Below are 22,310 nucleotides of genomic sequence, written 5' to 3'. Positions count from 1 at the left end.
ATAGCATTTCTTAAAGACTTAATCACATAATTTACTAGCTTAGACATTCGACTCTACCTGTACTGCAAATGTTGGGTCCTACAATCTTTTCTCCTCTCATCTATACCCTTTGCCTCCAAAATCTATTATTACAAACCCAGAACTTGATAAGGAACTTACGTCACAAATCCAGCTGCCTTCTGGCCATCTACATCTGACAGAAGAAGTATAATCACCCAAATTCAACTTTCACAAATTGAATTCCTCTTTCTTAACAAAAATAAAAATCCTCCTCCTGCCTCACATGGATTCCAGCGCAGTGAAAGGCACAGCTAGAACCCAGACCGTACCCTCTATGAACCCTTTCCCTAATCCCAAATCCACTGAAATCACCCCGTCCTATCTACCCAAATCCAGACCACTATCATCATTTGCCCGCACTGCCCTCTTGATAGTCTTGCCTTTAGCCTTAGTCTACCCTTCAATCCACCCTCCTCACTGCAGCCAGAGTGACCTTGTCAAAAAGCAAATCTGAACATTTCAGTACCCTACTTTAAATCCTTCAATAATTTATTTGATAAATATTTTAATCACCATTAATGTTAGTTACTCCACGGAGGCTCAGCAGTTCAATGACATTTATTTTAGTTATATCTTTTTTGTAGGTTCAACACAAAAGAATCATGAGGACATTTTTTCAAATCCTGAAAACTCCTTAAACATACATATAACAGCTGATACATTTAAAAGAAAAGCACGGAGCACAGTTTGTAAAAGCAAAGACTGAAAACACCTGAAGACCACCAAAATGAAACATTATCCAGCCAGTAAATAGGCACTATCATATGTACTGTTGTTGCATGAGCTCTAGGATCTATTATTAAGTGGGGGGAAACAAGCTATACACAAGTGTGCAGTATGCAAGCATTTGTCTGAAGTGTGTTTTAAGGATATAAATGTATAGGCTTATATATGCTAGAAATATCGCAGGAAGGGCACAGTGGATGGAAATAGTGGTTGCCTCTAAAAAGGGAAAATAGGTGGAAGATAAACAGAAACTTTCTACTGCATATTCTTTCAAACCTTCTGGCTTTTATAGTATGTCTAGTTATTACTTATAATTTTAATGATTTCCCCCTCCTCGGTTCCATACATACAAAATAAAAATTTCAAATGTACTGACTACAAAAACCTCTCTGTACTTCATCCCTATACCAAAGTTAAAATTATGCACTGATCATTTGGTGTAGCATTACATTTCCTTCTTGACAGTTCATGAGTTCAACTTCAACATTTTATTCAATATTTTACTACTGCTAAGAAAGCTGTGGGTAATGACACCAGTGACCATTGCTTGCTAATTGTACTTGCTCCCTGGAAAAGCAAGACAGCAGCACCAGGTAACAGAAATTTATTGACATTAAAAACTTTAGGGATTAAGGAAAGCTACAAATCTTAATTTCCCAGAAAATTCAGAAAGAGCAGATCAAAATAAAAGTGCCCAGTATCCTCCAAAAACAGTGCAAAAGATTTGTAGATATCTGCAAAAAAGTGAAGCAAATGATACTACATGGAGACACAGTTATAACCATTAGTGGAATGTGATTTAATTCTTATAGAGGTTCCCAAAATGTCAGAGCTGAACCACCTCACACATTCAACAGAAGAGAGAAGTAGGCTGTGTGACCTTTTAACAGCACACACACCTCCTGCCCTGGGCTTCCTACTCTTCCCTCTTTCCCTCCCTTCTTTAGCCACCAGACTAAACGCTCCAAACATGGGTGTCGTCAGTTGGTCCTTTTATGCCCCACTGGGGGGAATACACTAGACTAAGCAAACATCCCTTCAAGATTTCACGGCAAAGACGTTTCAACCAAAGAAGGGATCACGACCAGTAAGATAACGCGGTCTGCCGGAGTAGAGAAGGTCTGTGGGAAGAGGGGTGGGGAGAGAAACCGCTGTCTGATGGTGTCTAAAGGGGAGCTGACACCAGATCTACTGGGAGGTGAGAGCATCACGCAATATACTACTATCTGAAAGCCCAGTTGGGTGGAGAAAGAGATAGTCGACTGGCAGTGAGCGAGCTGGGGGGGAGGTCCGCTGGGAAGGTGAGTGGGCAGCGATGGACCTGCCCAGGACCTGGGGGTCGCAGTGGGTTAGGGGGCAGCGGTGACTGGGTCTCAGAGGAACTGTGATCACCGAGTGTAACGGAGTCTGGAGGCTCCATTAAGGGTCCTAAGAGTCTGAGGGACGTTCTAAAGGGGTGTGCTGGGGTGGGGGTGGGGGTCCGTGACAGACTACCGGGGCGGCGGGAGGGCCGGAATAATATCTAGCCAATGGAGATATGATGGGTGGGGTCTACTGGGGACCCCGGGCAGTGATCGGGCGTCTGGGAGGCTCCAGGGCAGACCCGCTCGCGGGGCGTCTCCGCTGGGGCGGGGCCAAGGGGCCCCGCAGGAGCCCAAGAGCGAGACTGAGACGTGGGCCGAGCCGGGCTGCAGGGCCGCTGGGCGGCTAGGGCGGGTCTTACCTCGGGCTCCGCTGCGGTGGCCACCACAGCCCCCTCCTCTAAGGCGGAAGCTGCCTCCCACCCTCGGCCCCAGGGTCAGGCCGCAGGAGTCAGCAGAGGCCGGGGCCAGCGAGGGTCGGACGGTTCCGGCAGGGTGGGCCCAGCTGCCTCAGGGTACGGGCGAGCGGCCGCCGCGCATCCCCCGCCCTGTCAGAGAGACTCCGCCCGGCCTGGGCAGGCACATCCCCCGCCGCACCCCGCCCAGAGAGCACGCGTTGGACCGCCGCCTCAAGCGTTGTCGCCGCCTCTGCCGGTGCCGCGGGTGCCTCCGCCGCCGTTTCTTAAGGTCCTGGATAGATTCTCAGCAGCCACAACCAACCGCCGCCGGGTCTCTAGTCAGCTCCGGCCCGCGCGCCCCCGACTCCGCGCACGCGGCCCCGCCCCGCGCGACTCCTCGGCTGCAGATGAGCAGGCGCGCGCGCACTTAACTCCCACGCCCCCTACAGCCTGCCAGAATCGCCGACCACGCCCCCGCACGTGACGCCTCCAGAGGACATAGTATGCGCTTGCGCGGGCACGCCCCCTTTCGCCCGCCCCAATTTTTCTTCCTCACCTTACGGCAGAGCTGGTTCCTCTGCCTTAGATGCTCCCTCTACTAGAGAATAATGTCGCAAGGTTGGGATAGAAAACTCGAGGTTTGCGACCGTAGCTCTCGCTTTCCGGCCAATACCCAGGTGCCTGAAGGCTGGTTGGGGTGGTGAGGCCCGAGGCAGGTAAGAAGTCGCCTCCCCACTTCGGTTTGTCTGTCAGTGTGTCCTGGCAAGAGACTGCTTTGCTGCCCACGCAGATCTAGCGTATCAGTGCCCCCTCCCTGTTCTGGCGCAGGGTTCTCAGCGCCGCCCCTCTTAGCCCCCGCCCCTTTTCACACACACGTCCCCCCACCCCCCGCCTTTCCCCGCCCCCGACCTCCGATTCCTAGCCCTCCTTTCCATTCATTCCTCAGACTTCTCCCTGTGTGGTTTCCATGCCTTGGACTCCAGAAAGTCAGAAGCGAATAAAATGGTCTCAGTTTTAAGAACTGCTGTGTTATGTGGGAGACGATGAGAGAATCCGCAGTTGTAGTAAAGTAAAATTATAAGAGAAAAATAGTACAGGATACTCTCTGAGCTTAGAAGGGCCGCTGATTGTATAGAGAAGGACGCGAGGAAACCCTTTCCAAGACGACCTTTGGGTCACTCATAAATTGTGATAAAAGGCTAGTGAGCAGTAGCTGGCCAAAGAAATAGAAGCAGAGCTAGTGACAGGTACAAAAGTATATGACAGTATTGATCTGGAAGAGTAAAAAAATAGAGGAATTGAATATCGCTGGTGGAAACCATACGGGTGTAACCTACACTTTAAGGAAGCATCGTGTGGAAGAGATGAGTGAGAATGTGTGCTGCAAGAATGTTTTGTTTAAAGATGGGAGACTCTTAGGCATAAAAGTGTACCATTGAACCGAGAAGTGGACAGTTCATGGGTAAGGTGCCTAATTTATAGGATCAAGAACACTAATGGAACTCAACTTTGTATGCACATTAGAATCATCTGGGAATCTTTTTTCAAAATAAAATCACTGTTGTTGCTCAACAAATTAAACAAACCAATTAAACAAACTTTAGGATTAGGGCCCAGACATTAGTATTTTCTCCTAAGGTGACTAATTCTGAGGGTTGAGAGCCACTAAGCTCTAGAAAAGAGAAGGATGGGAAGTAGGGAAGAACAGGAAAGTGATGGAGTTAGCTGTGTAACATTAAGATGGGAGTCATTTGGTGAAAAGAGAGTTGGGGATGGAATAAGAAGCTCAAGCAGAGTGATGGAAGTTTTGAATAACTGCTCTGGGAAATGGGAGAGACCATTCCTGCCTTTCCCTTCAGCACATTTCCATCCCTCAATCTTAATCAGGTCCACCTCACTTATGGCTCTCCTCCTCTCCCTTTCCCTTCCATCCAGGATTTATCAGCTGAGGATCCAGCCTTAGAGCACAAGGATATCCTCATTTCTATCCCCCAAAAGAAAAGAGTTAAGTCAATTTATGAGATTCAAAGGCTAACTTCACTCCTCTAGAGATTACTACACACAGTGAGTGCCTTGCCAATTTAAAATCTGTCTTCTGTTATCATTTCATCATTCATTTGAGTTAGGAAAGATATACAAAGATATTTAAGATACAGCCCTATTAGAATCTCATAGTATTAGGGAAAACAAACCTTTAAAAGAAGAAGGGTTCACTTTGGCTAATAGAAGGGCTGTGAAGGCAAAGCCCAAGCTAGTGCAGGGCTACTACTGTCTATTAACTAGGGTTAATCCAAAAACCTGTCTCTCTGCCTCCAGATAAAAGGGAGTCACTGTTGTCTGGTATAACTAGAGCATAGTATGGAGAGTAGGGGTGGGACAAAGATAAAGATGATAAAGTGGGTGTCAACAGATTGAGGAGGCTTGAATTCCGTGCTAAAACATTTAGATTATATACTATAAGCAATTGATAGGTATAAATAACAAAGGTAAAAATAAAATAATGTCTTTTACACGAGGGACCTCTTTGGCCACCTGGCCTGTGGGCCCTATCTCAGAATGCTTTCATTATTATTTTTTTTAATTATTAGTTTCAGGTGTCAGTGTTTTTAAATGTATAAAATAAAATAGATAAAAACAAATGAAATTTTATTTCAAGTTTTAAAAATATTTAGAACTATGGATGTAGCTATATATGTACTTCTTTATGCATCAAGTAACATCTGACGGCAGGTCTAATTGTGTAACTTCAAAATAATGACTACAAATTATATTTTGAGATACCTGTAACAACTTTAATATGATGTGAAAATGTCCTATTTCTGTCGGTGACAAAACACATAGGGACTGCTAATGCTATGAATTATTGCCTACACTTATTGAAGAAAATGCCAAATTTCAGCTAGAGATTATTGAAAATAAAAATGCAATTTTATTTCGCAACGCAAGTCCATGGAACCTTTAAATTCTGCCACATCCTGGCCCATGGATCCTAGATTTATAAAAAGCTCACGGTAATGGTTTTAAGCAAGAGCATGACAGATCAAATCTGTGTTTCAGAAAGGTACTAGAACAGTGTTCACTTCCCAACCTCTGTGTTGGTGCTGGAGTGGGAACTGGCTATTTTCTTCTGCTCCTCCAATCAATACCTTAAGGGCAGCAACCAGGACTAATCCACTGTTGCCTAATAATTGGGGTCTGCGGAGAACTGTGCTTGTGGCTATCTATGTAGGGGCAGTACTAGGAAATAAACTGGGAAAGATAGATTGGGGCTATTTTTGTGGAAATCCTTGAATGCCAAGCTGTAATTTGTGCTTACTTTGGCAGATAATGGGGAGATGTGAAAAAATTTGGAGTACAATAATGTAATTAGAATTCTGTTTGAAAAATTAATCTAGCGGTAATGTGTAGGTTAGATCATCAAAAGAGAATATAGGAATGAAGAGACTAGACCTATTAAACAATTACATGATTTTTTAAACTGAATTTTATCATAAAGTGATCTCTAAAGAGTCAGCTAAGTTACTTTATTTCCCCAATATGACTGGCCTGTCTAAAGAAACAGATATTGGAATAAACTACATGCCTTTCAACAGGGATGTGTACACCAGTTGGAAGTCAATAGCATTTTATGTGATCAAGAGGCTATTCCATTATTTTGTATTATAAAATGATAATATTAGTACTTCTCATTAGCAATGGCTTTACCACATATATCGGTTCCCAGATGTTGCTAAAGCCTTCCTTTGTTAAATTTCATCTACACCTGTAAATCATACATTTCTGACTTTTTAAGGTCAAGACTCCTTGCCAATCCCTTAAATCTCTTCGATGAGCACAATGTATTAGCAAACAAAAAGGAATTCCTCAAGGCCTAGGTAACCCATCTCTTTGGAAACTGATCAGTATCAGGCTTTGTAAAATTTACTGCCCAAATCCCAGTTAGTCCCCAAATTGTGTACTTTTTAAAACATGTTGTTCAAAAAAATTGAATTTGGGGTCCAGGATTACTATCCAAATGAGTAATGTAAAGTTATGTAACTTTCTGAACCAGATTCTCAGAGAGACTACCTTCTTGTGCATGACTAGCCTATATTAACTTTCTGTCCATTTAACTATTGGATACCATGTGGCTGGTGATATGGTTCAATACAGACCAAAAATCAGAGGTTGAGGTTCATCTGTCTGTCCCCCTTTTGGAGGGAAGGGGGAGTGGGTCTATCTTAAAGTAGAGAGAATACTTGAAAGTTATAAAGCTTTTAAGGATTTTTATTGCAGAAAAATCTCTAAAAGTTATTTTCTCTCGCTTCCAATTAAAAGGCTATCTCTTGGTACATTCATCTGTTTTGAAAGCACTAGAACACAGTTGTAATGCTAAAAAATTGTCACGATTATAGTTACTATTTTTGAACATCCATATTATTAGAAGTTTAAAAGCCTTAGATCTGCCTTCCCTAATGGCCAACAAATAAATACTCTCAGGATAGTGTGATAGGTTAAATTCTATCAAAACAATAGCAAGGGGATTTCTGACCTTATTTGGCTCTAGTCTTTTCACTACTGTTTATTGCAGTAACTTGGCACTTTAACAGCTAAAATAAATAGTTGCTGAAAATGTTTAGCTCTACTCAATAATGTATAGTATAATTCAAACTTGGTCAGATAACTCACAAGTATTCATGTTGATTAACATTTAAAGACAAATGGCAAGACAGAAAATTCTATACATTATAATTGAGTCCCATCAGACTGTTTTTCTATTAGCATAGTACAGTAATACATCCATTCATTCATTAAATATTTATTGAGCCTCACTGTGTTTCAAGCACATTTTTGAAACCCATTAATTAGGAGTTTGTAATAACAATTTACTTCTTAACTGTCTATGAAAAAAATAACTTACCAGGCTTTGAAATCTACAGGACAAATAAGATTAAAAGATGATAGCATTTCATACTCTTTCAAACAACGTGTTTGTGTATAGCTACTATGTGATGAACACCATGGTTATTTATGAAATCCAGCAGATTGTAACTCTAGCTCAACCACACCTTATCAGCCTTTATTTGTTACTATATATACGAAAATAAAGTTCTGTCCACTTCTTTATTAAATATTATCTTACTCAGGCCTCTCATTAAATCTAATGGCCTCCCCATATACTGTCTTTACGTCCCTAGTCATTTCAAATTTTGCAATTGTGTGAAATCATTTCTCAGAAAATTTTAAGTAAAACAAAGTCAATTTAAGAAAAGGCTGGTGTTTACACCAAGTTTATAGTAATGAAAAAAATTGTGACATAATTATAGATGGAAATGGTAGACTGAGAATAAAATTCTTTTCATGCTCAATGACACCTTAGCCATTGATAACTACGCCTAGTAGCATAGCAGTAAATGAAGAGCCTTGGTGCTAGAAGAAGTCCTAAAAATTCACCTGGTCTGTCTCCTTGGCCCAAGGCTGGACCAAATGGAATTTATGGCAATAGAGTTACCAGGCATCATCATCATCATCATACCAACTGGTTTTTCTTCTTTGAGAGCTGAATTCCTCTATTTGTGAAATGTTGATAAAGGAATAATGAAACAATTTACAAAATTGAAATCTTCCAATGTTTATAACAACTTTGAGTGTTTCAGTTTTTCAAAATGTATTGCATTTCTGTATTTTGTTCAAGAAAGTCGTTCATTTATTAAAACTTCTCCAGTTTGTCAAGCACTGAAGATAACAGGAATGAGTAAACTCTAATGTCTGCTCTCAAGAGATATATATAAATCTTGGTAATTTTTACATGCCTCTTTATACAAATCTCTGAATGCTTTAGGCTACATTAAAAGGAAGTGTTTAATTGGGGAAAATTGAAACCAAAGAAAAAAAAAGGCTTCAACTTCCTTCCTGAAAATTTTTTTGCTTATGCTGCCATGAAACACACATTTGATCTTGGATGTGATTCTTTTTGTGAAATTGTAAATGGAATCATACATTAGAAAGTTGGACATAATCTAATTTTAGAAAGCATCAAATTATTTTTACATCTTTGTGGTTGAAGGTTTAAATAAGAGAGATTAGACTTTCTTTTTTTCAGAGGACAGAAATGAAACCAGTGAGTTGAAGACACACATATTTTAGGTCAGTATAAGTGTGAGAGGTGGTACACCTTTTTGTCTGAATAGAAATAGCTGTATTTACTGGTTATGTGCTCATTATAAAAAGAAAGGGGAAAAATAAAGCAGACAATATCAAAGTATGGAAGGACAAAAATTAAGTATTCTATTTTTATTTTTTAATTACAGTTGACATACAATATTTTATTAGTTTCAGGTGTACAACATAGTGATTATTTATAAAACTTACAAAGTGATCATGCTATTAAATCTAGTACCCACCTGACACCATACATAGTTATTACAATATTAATGACCATATTCCTTACTATACCCTACATCCTCTTAACTACTTTGTAACAACCAATTTGTACTTCTTAATCCCTTCCCTTTTTCACTCAACTCCCCAACCACCCTCCCATCTGGCAACCATCAAAATGTTGTCTGTATCTATGAGTTTGTTCTGCTTTGTTTGTTCTTTTTTTTTTTTCATTCCAGATATAAGTGAAGTCATATGGTATTTGTTTTTTTCTATCTGATTATTTCATTTACCATAATACCTTCCAGGGCCATCCATGCCATCACAGATGGCAAGATTTCATTCTTTTTTTAATGCCTGACTAATATTTCACTATGTGTGTGTGCGTGCGTGTGTGTGTGTATCACTTCTTTTTTATCCATTCATCTATTGATGGACACGCAGGTGGCTTCTACATCCTAGCCATTGTAAACAATGCTACAGTGAGCATGTGGATGCATATGTCTTTTCAAATTAGTATTTTGAGTTTCTTAGGATAAATACCCAGAAGTGGAATTGCCGAGTCCTTCTTTGTCTCTTGTTATAGCCTTTGTTTTAAAGTCTATTTTGTCTGATGTAAGTATTGCTACCCCATCTTTTTTGTCGTTTCCATTTTCATGAAATGTCTTTTTCCATGCCTTTAGTTTCAGTCTGTGTGTGTCTGTCAATCTTAAGTGAGTCTCCTATAGACAGCATATGTAGGGGCCTTGTTTTCTTATCCATTCAGCCACCCTATGTTTTCAATTGAATCGTTTAATGCATTTACATTGAAAGTAATTGTTGATAGATATGTAGTTATTGCCATTTTTTTATTCATGTGTATATATATATATATATATATATATATATATATATATTATTTTATTTTCACTTTTCTTCCTAAAGAAGTCCCTTTAATGTTTCTTTTAATAGTGATTTAGTGGTGATGAACTCCTTTAGCTTTTTCTTATCTGGGAAGCTCTTTATCTGTCCTTTGATTCTAAATGATAGCTTTGCTGGGTAGAGTAATCTTAGTTGTAGGTCTTTGCTTTTCATCACTTTCACTATTTCTTGCCAATCCCTTCTGGCCTGCAAAGTTTCTGTTGAGAAATCAGCAGACAGTCTTATGGGAGCTCCCTTGTAGGTAACTAACTGCTTTTCTCTTGCTGCTTTTAGGATTCTCTTTGTCTTTAAGCTTTGGCATTTTAATTACGATATGTCTTGAGTTTATCTTGTTTGAGACTCTCTGCGCGTCCTGGACTTGTATGTCTATTTCCTTCACCAGGTTAAGTTTTCAGTCATTATTTCTTCAAATACATTTTCAATTCCTTACTCTCTCTCTTCTCTTTCTGATGCCCCTATAATGTGAATGATCATATGCTTGATGTCCCAGAGGCCCCTTAAACTATCCTCATTTTTTTAAATTCTTTTTTCTTTTTGTTATTCTGATTGGGTGTTTTCTGCTACCTTATCTTCCAAATTGCTGATTTGATCCTCTGCTTCATCTAATCTGTTGATTCCTTCAAATGTATTCTTCATTTCAATTACTGTGTTCTTCATTTCTGACTGTTGTTTTTGGTGGTTTTTTTTAATGTTTTCTGTCTCCATTTTTATGTTTCCTATCTCATTGTTGAAGTTCTCCCTGAGTTCACTGAGCATCCTGATAGCCAGAGTTTTGAACTTTGCTTCTGATAGATTGCTTGTCTCCATTTTGTTTAGTTCCCTTTCAGGAGCTTTGTTCTTCAATGTGGGACATGTTTCTTTGTCTCCTCATTTTGGCTGCATCCCTACGTTTGTTCCTATGTATTAGGGAGAGCTGCTGTGTCTCCTGATCTTGGTACAGTGGCGTTATGTAGTAGGTGTCCTGTTGGGTCCCGTGGCTCAGTCTCCCTGGTTCCCCAAGCTGGGTGCTCCAGGTGTGTCCCTTGTGTGTGTTGTGTGTGCCCTCCTGTTATAGTTGAGCCTTGACTGCTGTTGGCACATCAGTGGGAAGGATTGACCCTCAGGCTGACTGGTTGTGAGGACTGGCAATGATTACAGTAGAGGAACTATTGTGCAGGGGCTGACTCTACAGAGCAGGATTCACCTTAGCAGGGTTCTGGCGCCTGCCCAGTCTGCCCTTTGGGTATGCCATTTTTGGGGGTGGTTGCATGGTGCTCTGGTGTCGTCTGAAGCTGGACACCAGGTGTGTTAGTTCTGGGGCTTCTTGGGAGGGGCTCTGTTGCAAGCCAAGGTCAGCTGCTTCCTGTGCCCTGTTCAGGGCCACTTGTTATGAGCTATAAAGTGATCTACAGATGGTTACCACTTGTGCTCGGCTTGGAGATGCCTGGGAAAGGCTACACTGTGAACTGAGGCCAGCTGCTGCTAGTGCCAGGCTTGGGGCTGCTTAGCAAGAGGTACAGGGCACACCAAGGTCAGATGCTGCTTGTTTGGGGTTTGTGAACCTTTGAGAAATTTTAGGAAAGTCAACAGCATGAGCCAAGGCAAGTCGTTTGTATGGAAAAACCACTTGGGTAGGCCTGCAAGTTGGGTGGGGCAAGATCTCAGAATCACCAGGGCCTGGTAAATGGTGTTAGCCAGATTGATGGAGACTCAGATATGGTGCCCACTATGGGTGCAGGCTAGGTAGGGGGAGGGCTCAATTAAGGAACAATGTTTTCTGCCATCACTTCTGTCTGGGAGAAAGCTGCCCTTCCAGCCCTCGCCCTGAGCCCAGACAATTCAGTTCTTCCCTGTTTGTTCCTGGTGCCTTCTGAGCTGCTGCCTCAGCACTGGAGCTCAGAGCAAGTGAGTCCATCAGTGAGTAAGTCCGTAAGCAGGCCTTTTAAGAGGAATGCCTGGGACTCCAGCAACCCTTAGTCTCACTCAGCCACAATCTCCTTGGTTTTCACAGTCAGAAATTATGGGGACATTTTCTCCCCGCACTGGAACCCTGGGCTGGGAAGCCTAGTGTAGGGCTGCGACCCCTCCCTCTTCAGGGGGCACCTCTACAACTGAGATATCCCTCCTGATTTTTTTTTAATTGGGGAATATTGGGGAACAGTGTGTTTTTCCAGGATGTCAAGTCATTGTTTTTTCAATCTAGTTGTGGGGTGCACAGCTTAGCTCCAAATCAAGTCATTATTTTAAATCTAGTTGTGGAGGGCACAGTTCACTGGCCCATGTGGGACTCGAACTGGCAACCTTGGTGTTATGAGCCACGCTCTCACCACTGAGCCAACTGGCTGCCCACGGGCAGCTCAACTCCAAGCTCAAGCCATTACTTCTCACTGGACCATGTGGGAATCGAACCGGCGACCTTGGTGTTTTGAGCATCGCCTTCCAACCACTGAGCAAACCGGCCGCCCACCCTCCTGATTTTTAACTGCCACTCATGGGTGTGGGGACCTGCTCATTCCTCGGCTCTACACTCCCACCAGTCTTGAGGTGGCTTCTGTATGTCCTTAGTTATAGAACTTCTGTTCAGCTAGACTTCAGGTGATTCTCGATGATGGTTGTTCTGTAGTTTAGTTGTAATTTTGATGTGGCCCTGGGAGAAGGTGAGCACAATGTTTCCTTGGCCATCTTCACCAGAACTTAATAATCCTATTCTTAAAGAAAACTATACCTAAACTTTTGATGGCTATCATTCTTGATTATTTTTGGGCATATTGTTCTCATACAAATTTTAATATAACCATCCTTTTCATAGCATACCATGAACATCTTTCTACCTCAATATTTATAGCTACAACATTATTTTTTAGTGGCTAAAAAATAATCCATTGTATGGAAATCCTATTATTTAAATGTACCAGTCAGTCCTCTTTTGAACGTCCAGCTTGTTTCCAGTTTTTCTATTGCTGTCGTGAACATCCTTGTTAAATTTTTGCACACATTCTTAATGTTTCCCTTAAGATAAACTTCTAAAAGTATAATGCCTACATATACACATTTTTTAAGAATTCAAATGGCAAATTACTCTTCAAAAAGCTTGCATTTGTTTACCTTCCTGTCAACAATGAGAATGCCCATTTCCCCATGGTCTATCAGCAGTGCTGGTTACTATCAGTTTTCTTTGCTAATTTAATAGGTGAAAAAAGAAATCTTGCTTTAACTTGCATTTCTTTAATTACTAATAAGGTTTGAGTATCTTCTCATCTGATTATTGGTCAGTCATATAAGTGTATTAAGCTCTATTTTGTTCTAATATTTTTGTTTCATTTTTTTAATATTTAAATTTTACTCCATCTAAAATATAGTAATTTGGTATAAAGTGTGAGGTAAGGATCCAATTTCTTTTTTTATCAAATGATTAACAAGTTATCCTATTGTCATCAAATAACTCAACAAGCATATCTCAAACTTCACTGCACAGACAGTAAGGTGTGTTAATAGATATTCTACAACAAATAAAAACAAAAAGCATTTCATAGTCAAACGAGATTAGGGGAAAAAAATCAGACCAAGTTAAATTTCTTTATTGCAGAATTTACCAGAGGGCTCAGTAGTGGAGACCTGTTAGGCTAGGTCAAGACAAGAAATGACGATGGATTTGACTAAGGTGATAATAATGAAGATGGAAAGCATTGGATAGATACAGAGTATTTTGGCTGTAGAATCAACAGGACTTACTATCAATTGGATGTGAGGTACGAAAAAAATAGGAACCTCTGGAGTGGTATCTATATTTCATCATAAAGTACTAGGTTTAATTTCTGGTCATTATTACAGGAAGAACTAACACACAGAAGACACCAGTAAATATATTTTGGCCAAATGAATAAATGTGCTTTAAATAGATATTTTGCTCCTACACACATTTAAGCTACTAAAGCATAAGCTTGTGTTTGTCTTTATTAATTATTAGGGAATCTGCTTCCTAATTATTAGGGGCTTATGTTATAGGCATATCAACTATGGACAGTAATTAGACTGTTCCACTGAGGTATCCAAGCCAGCAGAGTAGAGTGAATGAGGCGGAGAAAATTGCCTGCAACAGTAGCAAAAGTTCTCTGGGAATCTCTTATTTTATTTTAAAACTCCATGCTGATTTGCATTTTAGGCTACAATATGTCCTTGTTTATGTTAATAATTAAGGTGTGTCAAGTTACCAATTAAAACATTGTTAGGTCAACAGTTAAATTGCTTTACTCTTTTCCTGCAAAGCTAGTGCAATTGATGCTCTAGGAAGATGCACTGTGATTATCGTGTGTTTATTTTTTGGTGTGTTTGTTTATTGATACCTGCTGGCACATAGCCATGTATCCAGTTAGAGAAGCCAACCACACTTGTGAGCATCTGCAGTTTGATATGATTTGAAACAAACACCAAAGAGAGTGAAGAAGGGAACTGCATTTATAAACTACTAACTTTTATAAGCTCAAAATGAGTAGAATAGCTGCACTTGGCACTTGTAGTGTTTTTGAAAACATAACCAAATGAGGCTGGGTTTGTTTGTTTATGTAATAATTAAGGGGGAAATGAGTAATGGTCACAATTCTGGGATAGTATGTTTTGCTGTTGGGCTCTAAAGTAAAATAAACTTATCTGGATCATTACTTCATCAACAGCCACAGGCATATTTTCCCAAAAATGAGAATTGCTGTATACCTTATGAAATGCTTGTTAATTAAGATCCTCATGCACATTGTTGATCTTAAGAAATACGTATTTCATTATGCATCTATAAATTAGACAATTCTTATTTATATCCACTGTAATTAGTATTTTTAAACATTTCCTTATAAAAAATCCAGATTGAAACAGCAGTAACACCTCTAGTTAAAGGTTGGTTAATCTACCTGGAAGCTATCTTTAAGTATTTTAGTAACTAGCTCTAATGCTTTATTAGACTTTTAAAAGCTCTTTAAATTAATTTAACCTAGAAATTTGCAATAGATTATTTAAGAGTGGTCTATAACAGGGATTGGCAATTTTTCTCTGAGAGGCCTAACAGTAAATATTTTAGGTTTTCCTCAGATAGCTCAAAAGCAGCCATAGATAACATGTAAATAAATAAGCATGACTTTGTTTCAGTAAAACTTTATTTACAAAAACAGGCAGTGGGCCAGATTTAATCTGTGGGCCATCCCTTGGACAAGAAAACTAAATTCTTTTAGGATTTTTTTAAAGAGGATGACAAATTTTTAAATTGATAAGGATAAGAGCTTAGACTTAAAATTGTAGAAACCATAGAATCACTTGCAACCATCTTAAAAATACAGGTACCCAGACCCTACCCCAAGAAATGGATCATGTTTGCTCCTTAAAATCCCCATAGATGATTCTGATATGCACTTCCGCCTAGAACCACTATTTATCTGGTCCAAATCCCAGGATATAGATGATGAAGCTGAGACCCAGAAGTTTAATGACTTCTCCAGAGTCAAACAACTGGTTAATTGAAGACCTGAACTGAATTCCAGATCTTCTGGCTCCCAATCTAGTGTTTTTTCTACTGAACCAGCAGCTTCTTCCCTTACTCACATCAACAGGAAATCAGAATGGCTCCTACTAAATTGTAAATTTTCCCTTTAAGTTAGTTTTTGTTACTTTTTATTTAATAACCCTATTTTTATAACAAACAAATACTCAAGTAGCGTTTTTAAGGGTTTTAAGATTAATATGAAAAAACTGTCTCTTCCTTTTGTCAAAATTAAACCTTTGTTTAGGAAGTGTTCTATATACTGTGAATTCTATGTTAGTTTAATTTTGCTACAGAGGTTGGAAGATACAATAAACTAAACCCTGTCATCGCAGGATTTGTGTGTCCTGACAACACATTAACATCACTGCTTCACTCTGAGGTTGGGAGAATAATTTTCTCTGGAGTTAGCACTCTTCTTAGGCCAGAGGTCGAGCTCAAGAGCATGGAGCTGGACTCTAGCCAGCTCTATCCTTTATGAGTTTGTGGCTTTATGTAAAGAGACAAACAAATGCTTTATTTGCGGGAACTCTTTAAGATCCATTATCACCACCCCAAATACAGGGAACAGGGAAGGAAACTTTTTTTTGAAAGTCTGCTATATACCACGTCTCCCCGAAAATAAGACCTAACCGGAAAATAAGCCCTAGTTGATTTTTCAGGATGACACCCCTTGACAATAAGCCTAATGCATCTTTTGGAGCAAAAATTAATATAAGACCCCGTCTTATTTTCGGGGAAACACGGTACCAGCCATTGTGCGGAGTATTTTCACTCATGTTTTTCATTTGCGTAACAACCCTGTGAGGCAGGTTTTATTATTACCTCATTTTACAGATGAGGAAAATGAGGCCCTGAAAGAGGATGAATAACTTGCCCAGGGTCACATAGATAGCAAGTGGCAAAGTCAGAGTCTAGACCCAAAGCCTCCCTGCCCCAAAACGTAGAACTATAATATATTTTGTAGGATTTTACAAAAAAACTCTGAGGAGGTCATTTCTTCCCAGTTCACTCCCCAATATTCTTTACCATCCACCAAAACCAAGTACATAGGTCTTTTAATTCTGACAGGCTTTACTATTAATGAACAGAGGAAAACAGACAAAATACAAAAACCAAGGCAAAAATGGGGATGCTACAGCCAATACAAAAATCTTAGGAGGCCTTATTTCTCTTTTTTTCCTCCCTGATCTGTATCTTCTGACTCCCTTTTTAAAACGTTTCATTTGTCTGGCAAACATTTACTTTACCTCAGACATGCCAAGGATGGTTCTAGATGGCTCTCGGTTCTTTTGCTAGGTCCCCTTCCTTCTCCTTTTCCCCTACCCCATTAATAGTGGGGCCGTCGTCCTCCCAGTCTCCACAGCTAAAACCCCCAAATCATTTCTTAATTCTTTTTCTCTCTTATCCACCCTTCTCTGATCACTTATTGATTCTCTGTCTATAATATCTTTCCTTCCTTGCCTCTCCATTCTTACTACCATTTCCACTTGTTTAGGACATGTCCTCCTACCTTTCAATAAAAATCTAATTGCTCTGTACCTCCAATTTGTCTCCATACCAATTAATCCTATATGCTGTGGCTGAATACTAGTTTTCCTAAAGCACTCACCTAGCCATTAATGTCTCCCCTTTTCCTCCAGTGTAAATTCCAAACTCTTCCACCTGGAATTCAGTCCCCACTTAGCTTCTAGCAATCTTCCTCGAACCTTCACCTTCACCCCTACACTCACTTCATTCCAGCCTGACGGAGCTACACAGCTAAGGGCACTTCACCTGCCTCTCTGCCTTCTTAATGCCGTCTCAGTGCATCCAGCTCTACCTGCCTTTCAAGAGCCCACTTTTGTGCCACCCTCCCCTTGAAGTCTTTCTTGGTCTGAGCTCTCCTTCCCTTTCCCCCTCTTAGCCAGGAACGACTGTTCCCTTTTCTGAATTCCCATACATTTTATGGGTTTCTTCTCTCGTTGAGTGGAAGTCACCTACACACGTTTGTATTTCCCACAGTACCTAACATTAGGTACTCAGTATGTGTTTAATGACTAAAAGAGGTATAAATGTTCATTATGTGTTCATTATAATATAATGGGCTTAAGCTCAGTAAGGGTCGGAACTGTAACTACTTAATTCTCATTCTGATTTTCAAGTTCCTACCACTTAGGAAATACCCAATAAACATGTTAAATACATTCCAGTTACCAATTATTGAGATATAAATTTCTTGATGACACAATAGCTATCTGAAAATACTACTTTACGTTATATATTTTTTTATTTTAGTTACCTATGTTTCTTCATTTTACCTTGATAAATAACCAATGATAAAGGTCATGAACTAATATTCTCACTTTACAGGAGAGGAAACTAAGGTTTAAAGAAATTAAGTAGTTTATTTATGATCACAGAACTGTATGAGTAGCAGAACTGAGCCTAAAATTCAAGTCTTCACATTTGAAATTTAGAGTTATTTTTCTTGGCCAAGGGTGGTTAGGCCAAAGGCTAGTTTGGTTCCATCTGCTTTAGAATTGTTGGGGTTGAACTATTATAGTCATGCCGTATGGAATAGGATTAGGTCCTTGACTAAGGATGTTGGATGTTTTCAAAAGGAAACAGATAAAACGCAAAAACTCCTTCTGAACAAAATCTTGGCCCTGCCTGTGGATACTCCCTCCCAGGTGAGGTGCCTGTCTGTCCGGCCACTCTTCTTGGAGGCTCCTATCCCTCCGTGGGTTGGCTGTTGAGATGTGGGTCTGATTTCAGCTGGCAGCATAGGAAACAGGTTTCCAGGGATTTGCCAGGCCGCACAATCTGGCACTCACCACTCCGTAGTATTCGTGAAGGGCACGCGAAGTGACTGAGGGAGCCTTGCTTGCTACACAAGCCGTCATTCTCTTTCCATATTCATAGCCTCTGAAATCCAGTCAGATCACCCTCCACACTGTTGCTTTTGCTAGACTGCTGTTTGCTCATTGGCTGTCAGGCTGGATATTAAGCATCATTGTAAGAAACAATCTTCTGAAACTATTTCATCTATTATAAGGACATTGTGGGACATTATTCATTGTGATACACCACGTCTTTTATGAACATTTCTTGAGAGAAAACTGTCTGACTAATACAAAGAAAGTTTTCACCTCTCCTGAAAAATTGTTTTTACCTTATGGACATTGTGAATGTTTAACTTAATGCTCTCTGGTTAGCTGCCAAACCGCTTAGAGCCAAATTTGTGGTCTCCCCATAACAAATGTGCTCTATGCCTCGTTAACTTTGTTCCTGGCTCCAGTTTATGTCTCTGCTCAAGTTATTCTTTCTTCTTAAGAAAATCTTCATTCATGCCATCTTATTTTATATAAAGATAGTGAGATGGATGGATAGATAGATACACACTCATAAACAGCCTTATGTTGTTTCTGAAATAGTTCATATTGTGACAGACTGTAGCACATAAAACCTCCATTGGTTCTTCTTAGTTACCTCCTTTACTTGAACTTTTTTCCTTTGAGGGGTATGTTTATTTTTTTAATATAAGTTTTTGCAGGGTTTTGATTATACGAAAATGGTTGTGCCACAAAATTTAATTGTTTTAATAGCGTAACCAAGTGGTGAAATACCTGGCCCAATGGCCAGAATTGATTAAATTGATGTCATAATTCTAGCCCCGTCTTTCACAGCTGTGTTAACCATTTTCTTACAATACGTTTTGCTTTGCAGTCTCAATCTACATGTGCTAGTTTGTTGAGTTGTGATTTTTAGAAATAGTTATGCTGCCAAGTCTGTCTGTTAGGCTCAGATATTATGTTACCTTAACACACTTAATCAGAATTAGTGTCTTTGTCAGCACCTCACGTCAGGTGACCGCGAGCATATGAATCTTCTCGTAGGACTTCTCTTGCCCCTACTCTAAGTTAGTCATGCTTTTGTTTGGTCCAAATAATATGAATTGGATATTTGTTTCCAAACTTCATTTGCTTTCATTGGTTTAGAGCTCTATCTAGATTGTCTGATCATCTTACTAGTAAAATCCAATGAATAATACAAATACTATTTTTACAACATTTTATACTCTTTTAATACCTTCAAGTAAAGTTATTTGGCCTTTCCTACAAACTCTCTGAAGTGTGTAAAGCAAATACATATGCTGTTGTTACAGGTAACAAAAATGAGGACAAAATCACTTAAATGACTTGCTCAAGATGATACCAGCAAATCAGGGTAGAACCCGGGCAAGACGCAGGTCTCCTGATTGCTGTGCCACACCACTACCTATCAACAGCAAAGGAAGTCCTGACTTACATTGTAAACATTGCACAGTCGTTTCTTACCCCTCGAGGTTAAAGATGGGAAATGGGCAGACATGTTAGCTACGTCACTCACACTCTTGCTGGGCAGAATCAGGAGTGAGGTTCATGTGTATTACTCTCCTGAGTTTTCTGTTCTTGAAGCTGCAGTTCCTTTTAACTACAACTCCAGTCACTGTCTCTTTCCATTATGGAATGAGGAAGCAATATTTTATCTTATCTCTGGAAAATTAATGTTGAAATGAAAACTATTTCCCTTGGTAATTAGTAACATTTTTCTGTAGACTCTGAAAATTCATCTTTAATATAAAAATAATTTGCCACTGTTATCACACATAGTCATTAAAGGGCCAAATGTATGGTTAACGCCATGGAGTTTGGTGAGACATTCGTTATAATTTTAACCAATCCATGCTTACATTTCAGCATGGAAAATTTCCAAAGTTTTCATTCTAACTAATTGTTAACAATAAGCACTTAGGCTAGACTCCCCTGAATGCTTACTCTCAGGCATTGCTGCTAAACAGTTTACAATTATATTTAATCTTTACCGAAACCCTGGAAGAGTGGCTATGACTCATGGTCCGCCTCCGACAGCCAGGTATCATATTCAGCAGTAAATACTGTCTTCTGCCTTTCTTTCAGCTCCTGGGATTTCTGGGAGCCTGGCCAGGACGAGATGGACCCGGTTGTCCTGAGTTACATGGACAGCCTACTGCGGCAGTCAGACGTGTCACTCTTGGACCCCCCGGGCTGGCTCAATGACCATGTCATTGGGTTTGCCTTTGAGTATTTTGCCAATAGTCAGTTTCCTGACTGCTCTGACCACGTCGGCTTCATCAGCCCCGAAGTCACCCAGTTCATCAAGTGCACTAGCAGCCCGGCCGAGATCACCATGTTCCTTGAACCCCTGAACCTCCCCGACAAGAGAGTTGTATTTTTAGCCATCAATGATAATTCCAACCAGGCAGCTGGGGGAACCCACTGGAGTTTGCTGGTTTATCTCCAGGATAAAAATAGCTTTTTTCATTATGATTCCCACAGCGGGAGCAACTCAGTGCATGCAAAACAGGTAGCAGAGAAGTTGGAGGCTTTCTTAAGCAGAAAAGGAGACAAACTGGCTTTTGTGGAAGAGAAAGCCCCTGCTCAACAAAACAGCTATGACTGTGGGATGTATGTGATCTGTAACACGGAGGCCTTGTGTCACCACTTCTTTAGGCAACAGCCAGAGTCACTGTTGCAGCTGCTCACTCCTGCATACATCACAAAGAAGAGGGAAGAATGGAAAGATCTCATTGCCAGACTGGCTAAAAATTAGCTGTTGAAGTATATCTGTGACTTTGGAAGTCTCCTCTTTCTGCCTGTCCCCATTTATTGGATGGCTGCAGTCTCGGTGCCTGAGGGAAGATGCCAGGTAGAGGGAACTTAGGATTCTTACTTTTTCCTGAAAGAATGTCACCTCCTGTATTATCCTAATGGAAAGTTTCACTTTAACCTGACTGGATAGCAGTATGTGCTGTGAAATGTCTTGAAGTTATGCACCAAAACCTTAAAACCATGCTATCTTAACATTTATTCATTCTCTTTTGGTCTCCCTTTGCCACATTGGCTTATTCCAAAGGAAAAGCAGTGATCTGTAAAACAAATTAAGAATATATAAAATCTAGAGGAACACAAGAAGAAAACTATACAAGAACCAAAAACTTCTTGCACACTGGCTAGAAGCAAATTAAGACCTAACCTAATTTAAAATCTAAATATGCGAATCAATTACTCAGTTCTGTGATATCTCTTCCGTTCACCATACAAAGCTTTCCTGGCCATTTGCAAACCCTTTGCAAAGATTTGATAAAGATAATGTTAGCCCATCTAATTGTGGAATGCTTTAAGAAAGGGGGAATCTTGAGTTGCTTCATTAAATTAAATGGCTGTGGTAGACCTCTTAGTTTGCTCAGTGAGTAGGTCGATTTGCTTCTCTGGATTAATAGCTTTCCTTCACCTTGTCTATTAGCCATGCGCACACTCCTTCCTTATATCCAAAGTTCTGTGGTTTTAAAACTCATAGCTGATAACTTCCTAACGCTATCTGATATTTCAGATAAATATTTCTGCTTTCTGATAGTCATAGTTTTTCCTCTCTTCTCTATCCTTAATCTGGCAGAATTATTTTGTTAATATCGTGGTGATTTCAGGACTATTATATATGAAGCTTACAGACTAAAAGTTGGTTTGTTTTTGATATATAAAGGAGAAAAAGTGACCTTTCTCAACAACCCTTTCACTTAATTCAAAATGCAAGCAATGTAATTTTTTAAATGTGGAACCAAGAGTAAAAAGAAATGCTATCCCTCCTAAATCACTGATGTGTTTTTTTCAGAATTGTTTCAAATAATTAACAACTAGATGATATGTTGGGTACACACATTAATTCTATTCCTAATGAGAATTAGATTTCAATGCATATGAATGAGACTTGAAAACCAAGATTAACTTCAGCCATTAAAGTGATTTCAGCTAACTCCGGAGCCTAACCCTGCCCCCACCTCTTATGGCCCAAAATAACCTCGCCACTCAGTGACCACAGAGGCAGTAACTCAGTTCCTTTTAGTCAGGGTGGGAAAGCACAGCAAGTGTAAATAAGTACCAGTTGCATAGCAGGCCTGAGTGATAGCAGGCCTGAGTGAAC

General features: G+C 40.0%; 2 protein-coding genes across 22 annotated transcripts in view; one reads left to right on the top strand and one right to left on the bottom strand.

The window, feature by feature from the left end:
* Positions 1–3,236, bottom strand: part of MYO9A (myosin IXA) — a 265,016-nt gene extending 261,780 nt beyond the window's left edge. For 6 of the 18 annotated variants that reach the window (XM_074328215.2, XM_074328221.2, XM_074328211.2 and 3 more), the window contains exon 1: positions 2,510–2,910. The gene's annotated coding sequence lies outside the window, so the exon portion shown is untranslated. Of the gene's footprint in view, positions 1–2,509; positions 2,946–3,101 lie in introns of those variants that run through there. The other 12 variants (XM_088796857.1, XM_019735965.3, XM_019735960.3 and 9 more) reach the window with 3 other exon arrangements.
* SENP8 (SUMO peptidase family member, NEDD8 specific) lies at positions 1,857–21,980 on the top strand. 4 transcript variants are annotated; one of them, XM_019735967.3, is made up of 3 exons: positions 3,153–3,261; positions 4,481–4,609; positions 20,270–21,980. In XM_019735967.3, the coding sequence occupies exon 3, from the start codon at positions 20,304–20,306 to the stop codon at positions 20,940–20,942; it is 639 nt and encodes a 212-aa protein (XP_019591526.1). In that variant the 5' UTR covers positions 3,153–3,261; positions 4,481–4,609; positions 20,270–20,303; the 3' UTR covers positions 20,943–21,980. The 4 variants fall into 4 exon arrangements, with proteins under 4 accessions (XP_074184325.1, XP_074184326.1, XP_019591525.1 ...); XM_074328224.2 differs by lacking the exons at positions 3,153–3,261; positions 4,481–4,609 and adding an exon at positions 1,857–1,984 and having other exon boundaries at positions 20,270–21,089; XM_074328225.2 differs by lacking the exons at positions 3,153–3,261; positions 4,481–4,609 and adding an exon at positions 1,882–1,905 and having other exon boundaries at positions 20,270–21,089.
* Positions 21,981–22,310: the final 330 nt, after the last annotated feature.

The sequence above is a fragment of the Rhinolophus sinicus genome, chromosome 3 (assembly GCF_057876585.1).
Source record: "Rhinolophus sinicus isolate RSI-liver-muscle chromosome 3, RSI-T2T, whole genome shotgun sequence".
Lineage (NCBI taxonomy): Eukaryota > Metazoa > Chordata > Mammalia > Chiroptera > Rhinolophidae > Rhinolophus > Rhinolophus sinicus.
This window is presented reverse-complemented; position numbering and strand designations above follow the sequence as displayed.

Excerpts from the sequence above, each read along its gene's own strand:
- SENP8 (XM_019735966.3), top strand. The coding sequence starts at position 20,304 with ATGGACCCGGTTGTCCTGAGTTACATGGACAGCCTACTGCGGCAGTCA.